A 17,601-nucleotide genomic window follows, 5' to 3' on the forward strand; every position below is an offset into this window, starting at 1 on the left:
CCAGCGCTCACTGTACCTGTACGCATCTGAACAGCACTCTCCATATGCGCGCCACCTCATCATCAGAGCATACCTTTGCAGAGCTGGCTATACATGCGCGTTCTTCATCAAGTTTTACCTTGTGAGCGCTCTCCTCCTCCAAGGAAACAGTCCCCTTTTTTAAAGTGAAAGAATGATTCCGTGACCTTGTCCAGGCAGCTAAGCAGCCAGTCTCAGGACTAGCCCAAACTCCCTCGGTAGCACCTAATAGTACTCCAAAGATTCCCTTGGAAGTCCTGAGTTTCTCAGTAAGGAGTTCTCCCCCATCTAACCCAAGGTGCAGGAGTGACCAGCAACCCCTCCGTCCTATGATTTTGCAGCCTTCAACCCCACAGAGGTCTTCCATATACGAACAGTATCTGTACTAAAACCTCCAGCATCGGTCATGACCCTGCTTGAGGGAGATTAGGAATCATTCCTAACAAGCCTAGGAAGAAAAGATATGGTCAGTGAGTGGATACCCCTCCTTCTGGGGGATGCAGTGCAGCCAAGGACTAGTGGAGGGTCAAGATCTCCAAGGAAGGTGGCTTAAATGGAGAACTATCGATCTTCACGGATAGATCTTAATCCTGAGGTCCCAAGCTCTTCAGCCCCTAAGGTGCCTTCCCCCTCTCTTGCTCTCATTCAGGAAGTAAGACCAAGGGAAGTAATGAAGAAGGACGCCACCTTGTTTTTGCAGACTTCACAATCCACCCCCGAGATTGAAACGATACCAAGACAATCCCCAAAAATTGGGCTTCAACCCAAGGAGCCAGGAAAGTTTGAGGGAACATAGCTCAGATGCAGGCCCGCACCCTATGACTGGAGCATGTGGCCTTTTCCTTAGGTCTCATTCTGCTTCTCTAAGACCAGTTGACGAATTAGACCTTCCCTGGGCTCCTACATATGTGAGCTCGGGAGAGGAAGAACCTTTTGACAACAAATCTGACTACTCCAAGGGCACACACTACCTTCATCTGGCAGCCTTAAGATCACAACCCTTGGAATAAATTGACACCGACCACGTCCATCTGCGAATGTTACTGTATGTTGCTGAGTCCACTTGTGTGATCCGAGAAATCAACTGATTTAACGCGGATAACAAAATGCTATTGAGTGCAATATAGCTACAAGTTTTCGTGAATAGTCAGTGATTAGTTTGAGGTCAGAAAAGTGGGATGAAACGTCGGCATAGGATAGTTATCTTGTGAATTATTAAAAATCTGAACAAGATGGCAGCCTATAACACAGGCAAGGCATGGAGGGATATTGCTGCAATCAACAAGAGTAAATTCCATGAGTTGGCGCAACAGGAACTAGATCTCTTGATAACAGAGGTCGCTAATAGCTCCAAACAGTGTGACGGAAAAATATTCTCAAACATATTGGAACAATATGATCCAACAAACTGGAGCAAGTCTGTGGAAAACAAAATGATAAAAGAAATTCCAAAGGAGATCCAGGTGATAAAGAGATTTATAAAGAAAGTTTACATCAGTCAGCACATTCCATCAAAGAACAATAAGAAGTCCAATATGGTGAATATGCTGATTGATGCATTGGGAAAAAGAATGCCAAAATGGTGCAATACATGTAAGATGTGGTATAGCATTGTTAATGCACATTAACTGATTAGGAAATGCGATGCATGTCATATACCAACACACCCTACTTGAGCTGAAGTACAACAAAAAATCAATAATAAAGACACAGGTATTCTGCTCAACATGCTTAGTCTGGATGGAAAATATAATTAAGTCGAGACTGAATCTGCGAATAGTTGAGGATGAAGAAGAAGAAGAGAAAAATGAACAGGATATGTGTAAGGATGCAGAGGAAATCTTTGATACAACATATGATGCAATTCAGCAACATACTTACGAAGAAATAAATTATTTGAAACAAATAATAGACCCAAGAGACACTATCCAGACCTACATACTATCAGGGAAGAGTAAGATAAAGAAAAGAAAGATATAGTCTGCAATTTACTGAAAAGAGGGAATTGCCGATTTGGCGAAAGATGCTACTACAAGCATGCAAAGATATGCCATAATTATGAAATATATGGCAAATGTGCATATTTAGATGGATATGGAGACAAATGCAGAGATCTCCATCCAAAAATATGCAAAATCCCAAAAGAAGGAAAAGGATGCAAATTCAACAAAAATTGTCGAAATGTGCATCCTGCAACCATGATTGAAAGTCAGAAAATTCAAAAGCAAACAGACAAGAAAAAAAAAAAAAAAAAAAAAGCCGAGTATACTGTATACTGTACCTCGCTATGCACAAAAGGCCTCAAGATATGATGCCTTTCAACCCCAATATGCACAATTAGAGCCCAACTACAAAGAATGCATCTATAATGCCAGGGGTTGGTGCAGATATGGGGATACTTGCAGGTATACACACAAAAATGAATATGAAGGCGAAAGAGCAAATATAACAGAAAAGTTGGATTTTTTAATGGCAGAATTCCTGGAAATGAAGAAAAGAACAGCATATGAGAGCAGGAAGGAAGCATGGGAGAATCCATTTTATCACCAATATTAGATAATGGGGATGAAACATAAACCATCATAGTGATGAATGCACAGGGTTTAGTCACGAGTAACTCTAAAAGGAAAATAGAGTTCTTAGAAGAACTGAACGCAAATTGAAAAAAATAGATATATTGAATATAAGTGAAACATGGTATTCCCAAGAGACTGGCAGTGATGACCAGATAAAGGGTTTTCAAACATATAGATCAGACAGAACAAACAGGAATCAAGGGAGAACCGTAATATATGGAAGAGACATAAATCAAGGAAAAGTCTGTGAAAAATACAGCAACACAATGTGAATTGATTGCGGTAGAATTTGAAAATGAAAAATTAGTGAATATTGTAATTTACAGACCCCCAAATACTAAGGAGTTTGACATAATAATAGAAAAAATAGATGATATATGTAGAAACAATTAAGACTGGAATATACTCTTATCCGGAGATTTTAACTTTCCTTTCGTGGATTGGAAAGAACGGATAGAAGAAAGTGGTTGTATATATACTTATAAAAAATAGAGTAATAGTAGCGCAGAAGATAAGAGGCAATTTGAAAAGCTTCAAGATAAGCTATTAGAACATATGCAACAAATAAACCACATTCCAACAAGAAAGGACAATGTCCTAGTTTTAGTATGTGTGAATGAGGTGAATTATGTTACACGGGAATTTCTGACCACAATGTCATAGAGTTATTAGTCCATTCCAGATAGAAGAAAGTGGTTGTATATATACATATAGAAAAGAGAGTAATAGTAGCGTAGAAGATAAGAGGCCATTTGAAAAGCTTCAAGATATGCTATTAGAACATAATATGCAACAAATAAACCACATTCCAACAAGAAAGGACAATGTCCTAGTTTTAGTATTTGTGAATAAGGTGAATTATGTTACACGGGAATTTCAGACCACAATGTCATAGAGTTATTAGTCCATTCCAAAGCAAGTGAACGCAGAGATAAACAAAGCACAAAACGATGGAAAATATAATTTTTATAGTAAGAATATAAAAAGATCAGAAATAAATAAAGAATTAAACAAAGATTTGGAAAATGTATTCGTAAGTGATAATATACAGGTAAATACGGATATACTGTACAAAATACTGGAGAAAATTGTTGAAAAATGTGTATTGAAAAAAAAAAAATAAAACAGACATGCATACCAAGAGACAGAAGGATCTTATTTCAGAAAATTAGGAAGTGGAAGAAAAATCTTACAAAAGAAAAAAATTTATGGAAAACGATGGAAATAAAAAGTAAGATAGAAAATGCAGAACAAAAGATTATACAATCGAAAGAAAATGAAAAAGGAACTTAGAAGAAGGGACACTTCAAAATAGCAAAAAACCCCAAGTACTTTACTCCTATGCAATAAAGATGAATAAAGGGAGATTAGAAATAGGCCCTTTAAGAATTGAAGGACGGTTAACAAATAAAAAAAAAGGAAATGTGCAACATATTAGCAGAAAAATATGAGAGAGAATTCACGCCAAGAATTGCGAATGAGAATAATGGAACAGAAGTGAGAGAAGAAAATATTGAATATCCTACGGATATAGATATTAATGAAGCAGATATTGTGCCGGCTTTAAGTGAAATTAAAAATGGATTGCCGGTCGGGCCAGATGGAGTTCCTGCGATTTTGTTAAAAAAACTGCACACACTATCGTGAAGCCGCTTGTAATACTGCTAAGACAAAGTGTAGATATGAGCAAGACATAAATAAGCATATATAGCCCTTATTTTCAAAAGTGGATCAAGACTAGAGGCAAGCAATTAAAGACCTGTTAGTCTAGAATCTCATATTATGAAAGGTTATTAAAAAAGAAAATAATGAATCAATTGGTTAAAAATAATTGATATATTATAGGTCAACATGGTTTTGTGCCAGGAAAAAGTACATAAACCCAACTGATAGCACACTATGAAAACATATACCAAAAATATGATAAATGAAAAAGACAGATGTGATCTCTCTATATTTTGCAAAAGCCTTTGACAAGGTAGACCATGATATATTAGAGAAAAAAATGAGAGAGCATAATATTGTGGGAAAGATAGGAAAATGGATAAAAGAATTTCTGCAAAACAGAAAACAGTGTGGTTGCAAATGACGAGAAATCAGATGAAGCTCAGGTAATATCTGGCGTGCCATAGGGTACGGTATTAGCTGCACTGCTGTTTGTTATTATGATCTCAGACATAGACTGTAATGTTAAAGACACTGTAGTAAGAAGTTTCGCCAATGACACAAGAATAAGTAGAGAAATTACTTGTGATGAAGATAGGAACTCATTACAAAGAGATCTAAACAAAATATTTGAATGGGCGGAGATAAATAGGATGGTATTTAACTCTGATAAATTTGAATCAATAAATTATGGAAACAGAGAAGGAATGGTAAATGCATACAGGGGACCTAATAACGAGACTCACAAACAAGGAAGCAATTAAAGACCTTGGTGTAATGTTAAACAGGAATATGTTATGCAACGACCAAATAGCAACACTGTTGGCTAAATGTAAAGCAAAAATAGGAATGCTATTCAGACACTTTAAAACAAGAAAAGCTGACCATATTCCAGCAGAGGGAAAGGACACTCCTGGATCACTTATATGACATTACTGGGCCAACCAAGGCTTAGATGGCTTTACTTTGGTCAAGGGGGTTAGGTATGCCAAAAAGAGAGCTTACACACAGGTGGCAGAAGAATTATGATCTTTGAGATGGTTGAATTTGTCTTTGTTATTTCCTCCGCCTTATGTCAGGCAAAGGAAGTATTACTGCGTAGTGAATGATGCTTCATCCCCTCTCCATCTAGATCCAGCAATTTTGGCATTGACCCAGAGTCTACTCTTGGACAAACTCTCCTCCTTGTCGGCGGGCTTCTCTGTGGCATATGTTGCAAACATTGAGTGTGTTGCAAATTGCTCTTTGCAAGCCTCCTCATGGTTAGCCTGCTGGTTGGGGTCGGCGGGGTACCTTTTTAGGACCGAGGATTTCTCAATTGAACAGATTCTGATGAACCGGAAGATAACTTGAATAAATCAGAAGTTCAAGTTGAGGTCCACTATCCGCCTCAACAAATAAATCAATTGGACACAAAGAAAAAGACAAACTTGAAAAACCCAATATATCCAGGCCATCTCTAAAGAAACCTACAGGAAATAATGTTAGATTAAAGACTGCCAATGGGAAGACCTCATCCAAGATGTCTTCCAGAAATAATCCTTAGTTTTCTCCTCCATTTTGCAATGGGTTCGTCAGAGTTTAAGGGCCAAATGTGAAGAACTTAATCTTTTAATTAATGAGCATTCCCCCATAATTGTATGTCTACAGGAAAGCAAACTTGATGCTAACACTCCTTGTCCTTGAGAGTATGTTAGTTATAGAACACCATATAATCAACAAGCAGGGAGCCATGGCTGAAGTCTTGTACGTTCGTCGAGATGTTCCCCAAATACCTTTATCTATTTTTACACCCCTGCAGGCAGTGGTTGCACAGATTTTTTTAGGGAGAAAATGTATATTATGCTCTGTACCCACCTCCAAATGATAACATTTCCTATGATAATTTAGTAGAGGTGATTCAACAACTCCCTCAACCTTTTCTCTTAGTGGGAGATATGAATGTTAGACATCAATATTGACATACTAGTGATCATGCACCAGTCATTATAAACACAAATAATAGTCCACCTTTACTGAGATCGCCAGGATGGAATCTTGTCTAGGCGGCCTGGGATAGATTTTGAGTGCCAAGTGAAATTGAAGGGAATACAGAAGTTTGAAAATATTGATGATGCCATAGACATACTGAATGGAATCTTTCATACAGCAGGAGTTAAGACAATTCCCAAAACAACAGCGTTATTCAAATGACAACCAGTCCCCAGGTGGTCTTCAGAACAAACTTCCGTGAACAAAGCCACAAGAAGGTCTTTAACTTGATTGCGCAGACGCCGTACTGAGGAGAATTTAATTATATACAAGAAATGTAGAGCACAGGCCTGTCGTGCCATATAAGAAGCTAGGCTGATTATTCCTGAAATATATCATGCAAGTGTGAAGCAGCCCCTGGTTACCTGTTTAGGAGCATTGAAGAAAAGAAAATTTTAAATTTTGAAACAGGAAGGGAAGAGTCATATAATTCTCCTATTACTGAAGGAGAATTTGATTCCGCACTTGCCACAGCCCCTGGACGTGATGGAATTCCATATGCAATGATTAAACTTGTACCTGTTAATACCAAGTTATTTATTTTAAGCATTATTAACAGAATATAGCATGATCATAGTTATCCAAGTGTTTGGGAACTAGCCATTATTGTAGATCATAGTTATCCAAGTGTTTGGGAACTAGCCATTATTGTAGATCATAGTTATCCAAGTGTTTGGGAACTAGCCATTATTGTAGATCATAGTTATTCAAGTGTTTGGGAACTAGCCATTATTGTAGCCTTTTTAAAACCCGGTAAGGATAAGTTTTTAGCTGCAAACTATCGACCAATTGCATTGACATCTTTTTTTTTTGTGAGATCGTGGAGAAGATTGTCAGTGCAAGACTTATGTGGTACAGTACCTGGAAAAGATGGGTATTTTATCACCTATTGAGTGTGAATTTAGAAAAATGCACTCAATGACTGATTTGTTGATACAACTTGAGTCCTTTATTTGTGAAGCCTTTGCTTCCAAACAAAGTCATATAACAGTTATTTTTATCTTGAAAGGCATATGATACTGCATGTAGATATGGTATACATAAAACAATTCATAATTAGGGATTACAAGCAGAGCTTCCATTGTTCATTCAATCATTTATTTCACAGATTTTTTTTCAAGTGAGAGTGGGGGAAACTATTGGAGAGAAAATGTAAGGAAGAAGGAGTTCCCAGGGTATGTGGTAAGTGTTACCCTATTTGCACTAGCAATTAATGGGATACCCTCTGTCATTCCTCAAGATATTCTCTCAACACTATTTGTAGATGATCTATCCATATCATTTGCTGGAGCTACAGTATTTGGTAATGGTTGAGAGAAAACTACAACTCTCAATTGACAAAATTATTCAGTGGGCTGATATGAGTGGGTTTAAGTTCTTGACAAGCAAAACTACTGTTGTCCATTTCTGTCGTATTCATGGAGTACATACAGACCCTGATATGTACATCAAAGGTCAATGGATTCCTTGTGCAAGTGAAGCAAGGTTTTTATGCTAAATTTTTTATTGTAGGTTGACATGGGTTCCTCACTTGAAATCATTAAAAGCAAAATGTCTTGATGCCTTGAAATTTTTAAAAGTTTTGTCATCCATGGGGCCAGACCGCAAAACTCTTTTAAAGTTATACCAGGCCTTAGTTTTTTCAAAAATTAGTTATGGATGTGAGATATATTCCTCAGCCACCCTAAAGCGACAGAAGATTTTAGATTCTTTACACCATTCTTGTATCAGATTGGCAACAGGAGCATTTAGAACTTCACCTATTTCAAGCCACCTTGTTGACGCTGGAGAATTACTATTAGATCTTTACCGAAAGTCTTCTATTATTTGGTATTGGTTTAGGTTGCAAAAGCTTCCTAATTCTTTAGCCTGTCAGACTGCAAGCTTTGTGAAGCACTACACACACCGAGATGCACCCAAAATCCCCTTAATCTTATGGTTTTCGGGTGAAACAACTCATAGTCTTGATACAGTTAAAAGTAAGGTGCTTCCATTTAAGGTATCATCAAGGCCTCCATAGAAATTATCAGAGGTATCTTTTTGTAAATGTTTTATTGTAATTAAAAAGAATATGACTGACATAGAAGCCAGGTCTCTTTTATGGAACATGTTGCAGAACATAAGGAATCGACATTTTATATACTAATGTTTCCAAATCCAATTTGGAGTATATAGTAATGCATTTAATTGTAGAGGTGCACTTCCTCTAATAGCTTCCATATTTACGGCCGAACTATACGGCATACTACCCGCTATCGAGAAAATAGTGTTTTAAAGATTTTAGAGTGGCTTTTAATTATTGGTATGAGAGGTATAACTGTTCGATTTTGCTGGATTCTGGCTCGCGTAGGTGTGTGTGGAAATGAGAAGGCAAATTCATTGGCCAAGAATGCTGCAGCTTAGTTGCTACCAAGAAGGTATCCCATTCCCAGTAGTTATTTTTTTACCTACAATTAAGAATTTTATTAATAATTGGTAACGTCATTGGGATAGTTGACTTGAAAATAAGATGAAAGAAATAAGTAATGTTATATCTCCTTGGAGGTATAACGGGATGCCCCGAAAGTGGGAGACTACTCTGTCGTCTCTGCAGTGGTCACACGGCTGACACAAGTTTTTGCTGGCCGGCCAACATCAACCATATTGCGACGACTGTTTGGTACCATTGACAGTGAGGCATTTGTTAACCGAATGAGGGAAATGGATATTTGTTTGAGGCTCGAGGTTAGGATGGGGTTCATCCTTGCCAAGATTCTTGGACATGATGTGTCCTACCCTGCTAGTGGTATTTTTAGCTTTATTTCAGAAGCAGGTCTTCTGAAAGATATTTAACTTCTAAAATGACATCTTTGCTTTTATGGTTTTAATTGAATATTCTTTTATTTATTTGTTTATTTACAATAAACGATATCGGCATCAATGACCTTAGATGTCAGGATGCCAGAAAACTTCAAATTAATCAACCAATCAAACAGAACAGATAGGCGATGTCCGCCTTCCTGCTTTCTGAAACCCGGCCTCTTGAGCTCTTAGCTCATAACGTCCTCAATCAGGGGTCAACTGGGTTTTGTGGCAGCTCGATCCATTCACCTCAAAATTCATGAAGCAGGTGCCAAGGAGAGAAGTGATGAGGCTACACAACGCAGCGAGTGATGACCTTGACCTCTCCCTCTTTAATGTGAAGGACATCAAACCAGTTGTGGAGAGTTGGAGGAAAGAGATCATGATTCCCTCCTCCATCTATCTATGATGTCTCGTCCTTACTCTGCAGCAGCGTCCCCCACGCTGCGAAGCGTTAAGGGCAAAAAAAACGGTCCTCAACACTGACAGCAGGCAGCAGCAAGGAACCATGGCCAAAGGCAACCCTTTCAGCCCAATGGAGTCAGGCGAGATAGGAGAGGACAGCCCTGGACGTGCCCACTAGGGGGCGTCATTCCTTCGACCAGTCCTTTACTGGGAGGATGCATACAGAGTAGATGGCAGAGGTGGATGCTCCACGGGGGGTGAACCTTAGTTGTTCACTGTCCTCAGGGCTGAATACCATGTTCCATTCATGCACTCTCTCCTTCCTCTAACCTATAATCCAGTGAACACGAGTTCCTACGCGAAGGGATCCGCAAAGGAACTGGCCCTTCAGGCCCAAGTCCAGACCATGCTGTAGAAGAATGCCCTCCAATAGGTCTGGGACAAGTCCACAGGCTTCTAGAGTTGCCTCTTTATGGTAGAAAAGGCATTTGGAGGGTGGAGATGGGTCATAGACCTTTCAGCTCTGAACGAATTTATCCAACAGATTCCGTTCTAAATGGATAGGTCCCAGATGGTCAGACTGGCTGTCAGATCAAACGACTTCATAATCACACTGGCCCAGATAACCATTCATCCATCCTCAAGTAAGTACCTAAGGTTCTCCCTCAACAACTCAGTCTGTCCACAGCCCCTTGAGTTTTGACTTGAGTGTTTTCCCTAGTGTCAACTTGGGCTCACTAGAATGGAATCCACCTGCTTTGTTACTTAGACAACTGGTTGATTCAAACAGACTCAATAGAAGCTCTTCATCTTTATTAAGACAGGCTTCTCAATTTTTGTCAAGTTCTGGGGGTCATGGTAAGTATTGAGAAGTCCTCCTTGCGCACAACTCCAAACCTGGTATATTTAGGGATGAACATCAATGCAAATCTAAGTAAAGAGTCATCCTTAGCAATATTGGAGAGAATGAAATGAGCACCAAGCCCATTTCTAACACAAGCGAATTGCCAGCACATCTTTGGCAGAAGTTGCTTGGACACCTCGCCTCCTTTGAGGTCCTGGTACTCAACAGTTGTCTTTGCACTTGAAATTTGAACTTTCCAGGGGCAGCCGAAGACCTCTTGTTCTCAGCACAAGGATCCTCCGAACCTTCTGGTCCCTATATGGTCAAAGCAGAAGAGAGAACTGGAGTGGTCAGTATGAGATACCAACCTACTCAGGGGAGTAGACCACCTCTTTCCCTGGAATTAATGCTCTTTACGAAGGCATCAAGAGAAGGGTGAGGGGACTCGTCTGTTGCAGCACACTACCTCCGTACTATGGTCCGAAGCTGAGCAACACTACCACCTAAACCTCCTAGAGATGAGTGCAGCTTTCCTATATTCCAAGCATATCCAGCAGCTTCTTTCAGGACACACTGTAGTGCTAATGAGCGACAACACCATGGTAGTGGTTTATATAAATAAGGAAGTATTTTTCACAGCCCTTTCGCCATCTGGCTGTGGAAATAAACAGGTGGACGGAAGACAACTCTGTAGCCCTCTCAACATTCTTATTTCCAGGCAAAAGAAACATCTGGGCAGACAAACTGAGCAGGTGGACTCAGATAGGCTAATTGGCTCTGAGTGGTGTTTGAATCGTCAGATAGCAAACAAAGTCTTGACTTTGTGGGGTTTGCCAACAATAGACCTATTTGTGGAGTCCCTCAACTGGAAACTTCTAGTATACTGCTCTCCAGTATCAGATCCCCAGGCGTTCTAGTAAGACGCCCTCCAACCCCCCTTGGACAATTTAGACGTCTATGTATTTCCCCCCCCCCCCTTCTGCCTAGTAAGGAGGCTTCTGAATAAGGAAAGGGCATCACGAGATCTATCGATGACCCTAATCGCTCCAATGTGGCAACATGCAGAATGGTTTTTGAACCTTTTACATCTGCTCACAGAGGTACTGAGAGAGCTCCCTCCACTTCCCAATCTACTCAGACAATCAATCAACCACACACGAAGATATTCCACAGAGCACTAGCTTGACTACGGCTTCACACAAGGTTATCCAACAACTCCTCACGGCACAAGGTTTTTCACAACTAATTGGAAGAAGTATTGCAAGATACCCCCAAGAGTTGTCTTCCGCCATCTACCCGGAGAAGTGTCTATCTTCTGTTGTTGGTGACGTGTAACGGGTATTGCTCCTGTCAGTGCCACTATCCCAGTAGCGGAGCTTTTTTTGCACCTCTGAGAGGAAAAACTCTGCTCAGTGATGGTGGTAAAAGGCTATTGCTCAGCCTTAAGCCTTGCCTTTAGACTGAACGGAGTTATCAATTCCTCCCCGACGGAATTGTCTTCCCAAAGAGTTGTCTTCTGCCGTTTACCAGGCGAAGTGGTCTATCTTCTGGTGTTGGTGTCTTGGAAGAGGGGTATTGATCCTCTCAGTGCCACTATTCTAGTAGAAGAGCTCTTGTTGTAACTGGGGAGGAAAACCTCTGCTCTGTGTTGGCGGTAAAAGGCTATCGCTCAGCCCTAAATTTTGCCTGTAGACTGAACGGAGTTATCATTTTCCCCTCGACGGAATTCTCTCTTCTTATAGAAAGTTTCAAGTTCACATGCGCCAAGTCATAAGTCAGGCCACCCTCATGGAAGGTAGTATGTGTAATGCAATCCATGAAAGGAGCACCTTACAAACCTCTTAGTTCGTCCGCAGATCGTGACTTATAGACTCTAAAGACGGTTTTCCCAATATCCCTGGCCTCTGCTAAAAGGGTTGGCGAGCTACACGAGCTTCCTATGACGTCACCCATTCAATGGGGTGGAGGCAGGTGACACTCACCTTCTTTGAATTTATTGTTAAGACTCAAAATCCTTCTGTAGCAGATCCTAGATTTGGGCCCCTCTGGATTGAGAGCCTTCGTACTTTAACAAATGACCCAGGTTAACTGTTACTATGCCCTGTTAATGTGCTGAGGAAATACCCTGAACGGAATGTTTGAGCTAGTTCACAGCTCAATAGACTGCTCGTTAGTACAGGCAGGGTCAAGAGGAGAATTACTAAGAACTCAATCTCTTCCTGGATCAGGAAGGTGATCGAATGAGCCCTCCAAGTGGACTCGACCCCTCTTGACCGTAGACCTAGAGTTCATGACGTCAGGGGTGTTAGCGTATCCCTGGCATTCAAAAAGAACTGTGACGCAGGTATTACAAGCGAGGATGTGGAAGCGTCAAACAATATTCATCGCCCAATGCCTGCAAGATGTAACTCACAGTAGCCTTGACACATTCTCCATAGGTCCTTGTGGTGGCTGCACAAAATGTGATCAGTAACACCTAAGCTCCCTTGTAGGACAAGTAGCAGTCAGGTAAGGGCAGATGTTATCTGATAGTAAATCTAGTATGAATGTTGGTATGACTGGCATTTTCGTCTTTCATTCTCCCCTCTCTGCAGTTGGGTGTCATTGCCCGTTGCATAACATGATATATGTATTTATATTTGTTGTGTCCCTGATCTCCCAGTGAGGTAGGAATCAGGTAACTCACAGGTAATAAAGGAACCTAGCTCAGGGTATATCTTACTTAGCCGAGTCACAATGCTTAGTTCTCACACCTTTGCACAATTGCTCGGGCCTTTATCTCTTGTTGCAAATTAGCGAAGTGATAGGGTGTGCTCTTCCACAGCTCGCGCGAAGCTTAAGAGTCGCGCCCCCCAGGTCAGTGACCAGCCAGTTGGTCTTGGACTTCCACCTACTTAAATGTGAGATTCCATAGTAAAGAGCTGAAAGGTTTGTATCTGATGCCGGAACAAATGACAAATTTGGAAATAATTTGTATTTTTCCTAACCATACAAATCTGAAGCTCTTTACCCATACTGGCCCACCATCACCTACCCCTGGAAGTCTTGCCTGCAATTGCAAAGTGGCATGTGTTGGCTACTGCGTGTGTGAATGGGTTGGTTGTTCCTACCCCCTGGTGTCCCTCCGCTAAATAGTGGAGAGTAGTTGCACCTCACTAAAAGTTTTACAGCTAGTTTCAGCTTTCCCTGAAATATCTCCATAGTAAAGAGCTTCAGATATGTATGATTATAAAGAATATATATATTTCCAAATTTTTCATTTTTACATGATAAAAACAAATTTTTACAAACAATAGTTTTTAATAGGAAACTAAATAGTTGCTTGTATTTGTAAATTATTGAGCACTCTTCTCTTGTATTTGTGGATATGATTTTTCCCATTCTATATTGAATAACATTGACTAAAAAGACAAGTCCTGATAGAAGTTTTGTATTGTAGAATCTTATTTTGACAAAATTGCTTCTTATTTCATTTGCAGAATACGCATCAGGTACCCAGTCGTTGCTCTTGTTACGATGTTTAGGCAGTTTATTAACAGAAGAACTTCCAGAAGTGCGAAACAAGCTTGTCCAAGAAGTCTGGGATACTCTTATAAGATTTAGTATGTATTTTCTGATTTATAGTTTATCATGAAGCAGTACTATAGTGAGATATTTGTTGTTACATTACTGCAACCCTTCAGTCTTTAATATAGGAGCCTGTTTCTGGGACAGCTAGAAACATATCTTTGAAGTATGGTAACAGTGTAGTTTTAAACATAATACTTACCCGCTGGTTATATAAGAATGGCTATAGTCCCTAGACGCCCGGCAGAAATTCAAAAACTCGTAGCAATTGCAGATATGCCAGGTGTACACTAGCACCCTGGTGGTAGACAGGCCGAACTATTCCAATCACTTCAGACCTTCCCTGCCGGCTCACGCAGACACAAGTATTGGAATTCACTCGTTATTAACCTTGATTTCTTGCAGTATTTTGGTGATGTACTCCTATTTTTTGGGTTCTAGCATTCGCTTATTTGTTTGTTTGATCTGTGATCAAGTGTTTATAACTTAAAAGGTAGAAATTTTTCAACCATTTTTAAACATAACGAAAGCTTATGGTGGTATGTAAACATCTCGCCATTGTCTATGACGTCACAGCCATATGACGTAAGCTTAAGTCTGTTTTGCTTTTTTCAAAGAAGATAAGTGAATACTTTTTTTACGGAGTATTCAGTAATAAATTAAGTTATAAATTGAAAGGATTATATTTTTTTTGAGAAAATTTTTGTCCTTTTAATAGGTTTTCTTTGGATAATCTCTGTTCGGTTTTCAAAGAGTAGCGTTCAGTTTGTTTATGCTACGCAGTTTTCAGTCTATCGTCACGATATTACGTGTTCTCTTTGTATCGATTTTTATGAATAGTACATTCTTTTTACAAACTCAAGTTTTTAAGTTGTACTAGACAAAAGGAACATGTTATTTTACAGTTAATTGCTCCTTTTCGTATTTTTCTTTATTCAAAGATTAAATAAAGTTACGATTCAGTTATTGTTTATACGACTTAGTATTCTTGACAATCGATGTAGCTCACGATTCTGTGTATCGTTGTTTGCTTGTTGGGTTTTGGAATACTAAAAATATGTCATATATTATTGTAGATGTTCCAATTGTTACGGGTGATTGGAACCCCCTAATTTAAGGGTTAGTTTGTAGATATATTCTTTTACTATATCTATTCAAGTAATATATTTTATATTTTACATTTAATATTTTGTTGCATTTATATGGGATTCAGTGTTTTTTGCATTTCCATTCAAATCATTGACAAGCGTGTATACTTTGGTCTTTGAAACAATTGTGGAAATATCATTTTTACCAAAGAGTAAAATGCTAGAATTTTAGTGCTAAATTAGTGCAGTGAATTTTATTCAGTGGAGGGTGCTTCTGTTCGGACCTGTCGTTTTCCTAGCTTTAGACCTCTTTCAAGCTCCCGGACCCAGGGGAGAAGTTAAGTCGAACGGCGAAAGGAGTCGAGAGGCGTAGCCGGGCGTTACAGTCTTTTAAAACCCGAACAGAAGTCCCCTCGAGCGTTTTCTGTCGATCTTCAGAACGCTCACCCTCGCTATAGGAAAAGCGAGGTAAAAGTGTTTTCTAACATTAGGAGATGACGCGTATCAGGCGCTAAGCTGTAAACAAAACTAGAATCATTCTTCGTGTGTTACAATTCATGCAAGTGCAGAATCGACGATGAAAGCGGATTCGTGTTTGAAAATGCTACACGCTTGTCGACTAAGATTAATCCTAATTGGTCTTTGCTGTTAGACATGAAACGGAAACTATCTTCGTTTATACGGTCGTTGGGTGTCACGATTCCTGTTTTGAAGAGGTGTCGCACAGGCGACCTGCCTATTTCGGTGATGACTCGTCGCACAGGCGGCTTACCAGCCGCAATGTTCAACGGCGGAGGAACGTGGATGCAGCGCTCCGAGTAACTGCTTTTCAACGTCAACCGACCGCTCATAGCGCTGAATGTCAGTCTATCCAGGCACGCCTACGATCGCCATGCAGCAGAGCATGCTACCAAGTGGCATGACAGTCAGCAGCGTCAGTTAAACGTGGTATCGGGGCGGAGCGGTACCGGGCCGGAGCGGTAGTGGAGTGGAGCGTCAGCGTCAGTCAGACGCTAGGTTTCCCATGACAATAGATTTTGATGTCTACATGACCATGAACGTCTAGCGTTGGAACATGGTTGCGCTAGGCGCTATATTGAGAAATAAATCTTAACTAGAAAGATATTATGTTCTCGGACAAAGGCCTGCTGGCTAAAGCTTGGTTGGGAGAGCTAGAATTAAAAATTCTAAGCTTTGAGGTCAGTATCCAGAAGCTTAAGGAGTTGACTCCTAGGAATAAAGACTTCTCTTCTTTGGATAGAGATTTGTAAGAGGAAGGGAGTGACTTTCAGAAACTCATGAGGGTTTTTCTGAAGAGTTTCCATTTTAATTTAAACATGCTGCTCCTCGTTCCGACTTCAGAGTTTTTCAATAGGTGTGTCGAAGCTAGCCAGGCTACAACCCTAGTTGAGAAAGCAAGAGGCTTTAACCCAAACTGCTTCAATAGGGAAAGATGGCTCAGTGGGGAAATAAGAAAATAAATAAATTAACATGAAATCATTTTCAGAAGAGTAAAAAGTGCGAAGAGTCAGTGCTGCTAGGTCAGTGCAATAACGCGTCCTCAATGCAGCATAACGAACCTAACTTTAGAGGCTGGTGCAGCAGCGCCTGCAGCTGCAACAGTAGGAAGTGCATTAAGGCCTTTATGAGAATAGAGCGTAAAAGTATTTCTCAAACAATGGGCAGATCTTTTATGATATATGTAATGATTTTAAAAGACGCAATTGTTCAGTGACTCGTAGACATAGCGCAATGCACTGGAGGATGTGTTTAGCTCGTGTCCATCTTACTTCTAGCCCGACACCTCTTCCTTACTTCCCAACCCCTGGGAGAAGGAATGTCGTAAGGCTAAGGTATATCACGGACCATATGAGCTAAACGTATGTTCCACCGGGCGATCCTGTCGATGCATTCCAAGACGTTTGCTCTCCGCTTTGGAATGACTAAGTAAAGGTGTTTTCTTCGCCTTCAATTGACAAATTATGACGTCACAACCATGTGACGTATTCTCTTAAGCAGAGCAAAATTTGAATGTCTTGAAGCAATCAGTTCATCATCGCTATGGCATCACGGATCTTGTAAAAAAATTTCTGTGTAATAGGACGCAGTTTCCTGACGAGGATAGCGTTTTACGTTTTCCTTTTCTACTAGACTAGAAAGTGACTAGTCATGAATGCACGCGAACAGGACTTATCCTCGCAACAGGCGTGTCGCGATGCTTAAGCTGGAGGCAATCGAATGTGTTTTCTTCCACGAGAGAGGGGGAAGTCAGACAAGTCGCATGCAAACCTAACTCTTCCTCTTGAATCTTACACTCTTTCTGGGAAGAAAGCATTCGTCCTCGTCGAAGGACACAAAACCTAGCCTTGGTTGACACCAACCAATACGTCCAAGACCGGTCATTAGTTGTATGCTCCCTAACTTATCCTGCTGTAACTGATGGTCGCCGGAGGTTTTCTTTTCGGAAGAAGGTGTACCAACTGTGTTTCACACAATTGTACATAATTCCTTTTGTATATATTATGCTTGTATCTTCGCTCTTCCCTCGCACTAAAACAAACATGAA

The 17,601-nt window shown here is 40.2% G+C and overlaps 1 protein-coding gene across 1 annotated transcript in view; it reads left to right on the forward strand.

Annotated features, from left to right (window-relative positions):
* The window catches only part of LOC137652976 (leucine-rich PPR motif-containing protein, mitochondrial-like), a 438,837-nt gene that overhangs the window by 51,873 nt on the left and 369,363 nt on the right, over nucleotides 1-17,601 (forward strand). Inside the window, 1 exon segment of the mRNA XM_068386371.1 lies at nucleotides 13,860-13,982. Within this exon segment, the coding sequence (XP_068242472.1) occupies nucleotides 13,860-13,982 (123 nt within the window).

Source organism: Palaemon carinicauda, chromosome 1, assembly GCF_036898095.1.
Source record: "Palaemon carinicauda isolate YSFRI2023 chromosome 1, ASM3689809v2, whole genome shotgun sequence".
NCBI classification, from domain to species: Eukaryota; Metazoa; Arthropoda; class Malacostraca; order Decapoda; family Palaemonidae; genus Palaemon; species Palaemon carinicauda.